At 42.7% G+C, this 2829-nt stretch overlaps 1 protein-coding gene across 1 annotated transcript; it reads left to right on the top strand.

Moving 5' to 3' along the window:
- The first annotated feature begins 455 nt into the window (after positions 1 to 455).
- Positions 456 to 1232, top strand: LOC127527213 (uncharacterized). The gene has a single exon (XM_051925201.1). The coding sequence runs from the start codon at positions 563 to 565 to the stop codon at positions 1226 to 1228; it is 666 nt and encodes a 221-aa protein (XP_051781161.1). The 5' UTR covers positions 456 to 562; the 3' UTR covers positions 1229 to 1232.
- Positions 1233 to 2829: the final 1597 nt, after the last annotated feature.

The raw sequence follows: 2829 nt of genomic DNA, 5'->3' as shown, positions 1-2829 counted from the left end.
ATATGATGGATTGTTGTTTGTTCCTTGTGGCAGTATCTGCATATACTTTCTGTAACGTTAGTGTCCTCAAGAATGTGTTTTTTGTAGTTTCTTATGTATATACCTTGATCTTGTATGGCTAACATGCACCCTTCTGCCTCACTAAGCGTATCATGTTCATGAGGATGTCTGCCATGCAGTGTTTGCTAGGTCTATGCCTGAAGTTACATGGTTGTTATGTCCACTGTGATGTTGTCTGTGGTATGACGGTAAGGTGGTGTGTAGTTTGTGTCTGCATGAACTATTGCTTTATGTAATGCTGATGTATACAGTTTTGTGTAGAAGAATTTTCTTAAATTATTAATCTGTGTGTGTTGTAAATTAATTATATCTATAAGTCCCCTTTCTTCCTTAGCATGTAGAAGAGAATTCTATCATGGCTGTTTTGTTTATGTTTTAGGAGATTAGACAGGAGTCCCCATGGACTATGATGTTTGCTGATGACATTGTGATCTGTAGCGATAGTAGGGAGCAGGTTTAGGAGACCCTGGAGAGGTGGAGATATGCTCTAGAGAGGAGAGGAATGAAGGTCAGTAGGAACAAGACAGAGTACATGTGTGTAAATGAGAGGGAGGTCAGTGGAATGGTGAGGATGCAAGGAGTAGAGTTGGCAAAGGTGGATGAGTTTAAAGACTTGGGATCAACAGTACAGAGTAATGGGGATTGTGGAAGAGAGGTGAAAAAGAGAGTGCAGGCAGGATGGAATGGATGGAGAAGAGTGTCAGGAGTAATGTGTGATAGACGGGTATCAGCAAGAGTGAAAGGGAAGGTCTACAAGGCGGTAGTGAGACCAGCTATGTTATATGGGTTGGAGACGGTGGCACTGACCAGAAAGCAGGAGACAGAGCTGGAGGTAGCAGAGTTAAAGATGCTAAGATTTGCATTGGGTGTGACGAGGATGGACAGGATTAGAAATGAGTACATCAGAGGGTCAGCTCAAGTTGGATGGTTGGGAGACAAAGTCAGAGAGGTGAGATTGCGTTGGTTTGGACATGTGCAGAGGAGAGATGCTGAGTATATTGGGAGAAGGATATTAAGGATAGAGCTGCCAGGGAAGAGGAAAAGAGGAAGGCCTAAGAGGAGGTTTATGGATGTGGTGAGAGAGGACATGCAGGTGATGGGTGTAACAGAGCAAGATGCAGAGGACAGAAAGATATGGAAGAAGATGATCCGCTGTGGCGACCCCTAATGGGAGCAGCTGAATGAGGAAGAATTGTTTTCCTTTGGAGCTGTTGTAGGTCTGCTTGTGATGAATGTACAGGGTGAGTCAAAATTATGTTAACACTAACTGCTATGTGTATACTTGTACACAATTTTTGTGGACAATTTATGTGCCACATATGGTACATGTGTTGAACATGATGGCAAACAGGTTGAGACATTCCTGTAAATCATCTTGCACATATGAAATATGTTTTGTGAATAAATTGTCTCTGCCATTCAAATATTAACATAATTTTCACTCACCCTATATATATTGTAAGACGACACTATATAGTGCCTGACCCGACACAGATTGGACACAGCAGGCACATGTAAAATAAAACAAATACTTTTTTATTTTCTTTCCCTGTGGGTGCATGTCTTCCCCGTGACCCACAGGAAATACATAGTCCCAAGCACAAGCACACCTCTAATACGCCGCACTTTCTCTTCCTCCTTGGCACCACCACTCCTCCCAGGCAACCTCATCCTCCTCCACCCGACTCCGGCCACTGAGTGGTGATCACTGGCTCCTTTTATAGTTCACCCGGAAGTGCTCCAGATGCTTGATCACAGAGTTCCGGCTGCACTTCCGGGTGTGATGTATATGCTGCCCACATGGGCTCAGGAGTCACAAACACAGCACCCCCTGGCGGTGCCTGCAGGACCCAACAGGGCTGCACCCAACTCCAATTCCCAGGGAGCCCTGTGGGAAACCGAGGCACTGCTCCACCCCAGGGGGACGGCCATCTAGCGTCCAGGGGGAGGTATTGCAGTGTCCAGGGCTGCTCCCCCTGAATAGTGTGCAGGGGCATCCCGGCTGGGCATGGATTCCAGCTGCCTGCCACAATATAGCCAATGGAATATAGGAATATAGGTGTGCCATTTGTACTGATGGCTTTAATTGTGTAAGTGCGTTTTGAGTGTGTGAAAAATGTGATTTACATTACTGTGTAAGAGTAAATGTAATTTGTTTGTGTTGTATAAGTTTGTCCTGTTGGAACCTGAGATATTAGTATAGTTTTATTATTATTATTAATAAAACACTTAGGGTTGGGTTTGGTTCCTGTAAAAAATGTATTATTAAATTATTATTATTGTTACTATTACTATTGTACGTATTATTAGGAAGTATTAAATTGTAGACTCACAGATGAGTTTTCTCTTCTAAAACTGAGGTTGTATGGTAAGGTCTGGCAGCCTTTTGCAGGTAACAAAATCCCACTGTAATATTAGCTTTAAGGGGCATGAATGGACCCCACCATCTAGGAACATCACACCTTAATAGGGAAGGAAGGAAGGATTTTAATTGGAATGGAAAAGAGTGGCTGAGAATCTGATTGTCAGTTCGGGCAAGTTTGTATCTGTTCCTGAAAGATGACCATTGTCAAAATCCAGAAAGTAACATCAAGACTTTATTATCTGGTGCATTTTTATCTTTCATTAACATTTAACACAGTTCTCTCCTGGCTTCTGAATTGTGTTTCAAATGCTGGCCTGGATGCTGTCTATGTGGAGTTGGCATATTAGAGTAGTGTAGTAGTGAGAAAAGCGCTATGTAAATGTAAAGAAATTATTTATTTAATT

This window comes from Erpetoichthys calabaricus, chromosome 3 (assembly GCF_900747795.2).
Source record: "Erpetoichthys calabaricus chromosome 3, fErpCal1.3, whole genome shotgun sequence".
Lineage (NCBI taxonomy): Eukaryota > Metazoa > Chordata > Cladistia > Polypteriformes > Polypteridae > Erpetoichthys > Erpetoichthys calabaricus.
This window is presented reverse-complemented; position numbering and strand designations above follow the sequence as displayed.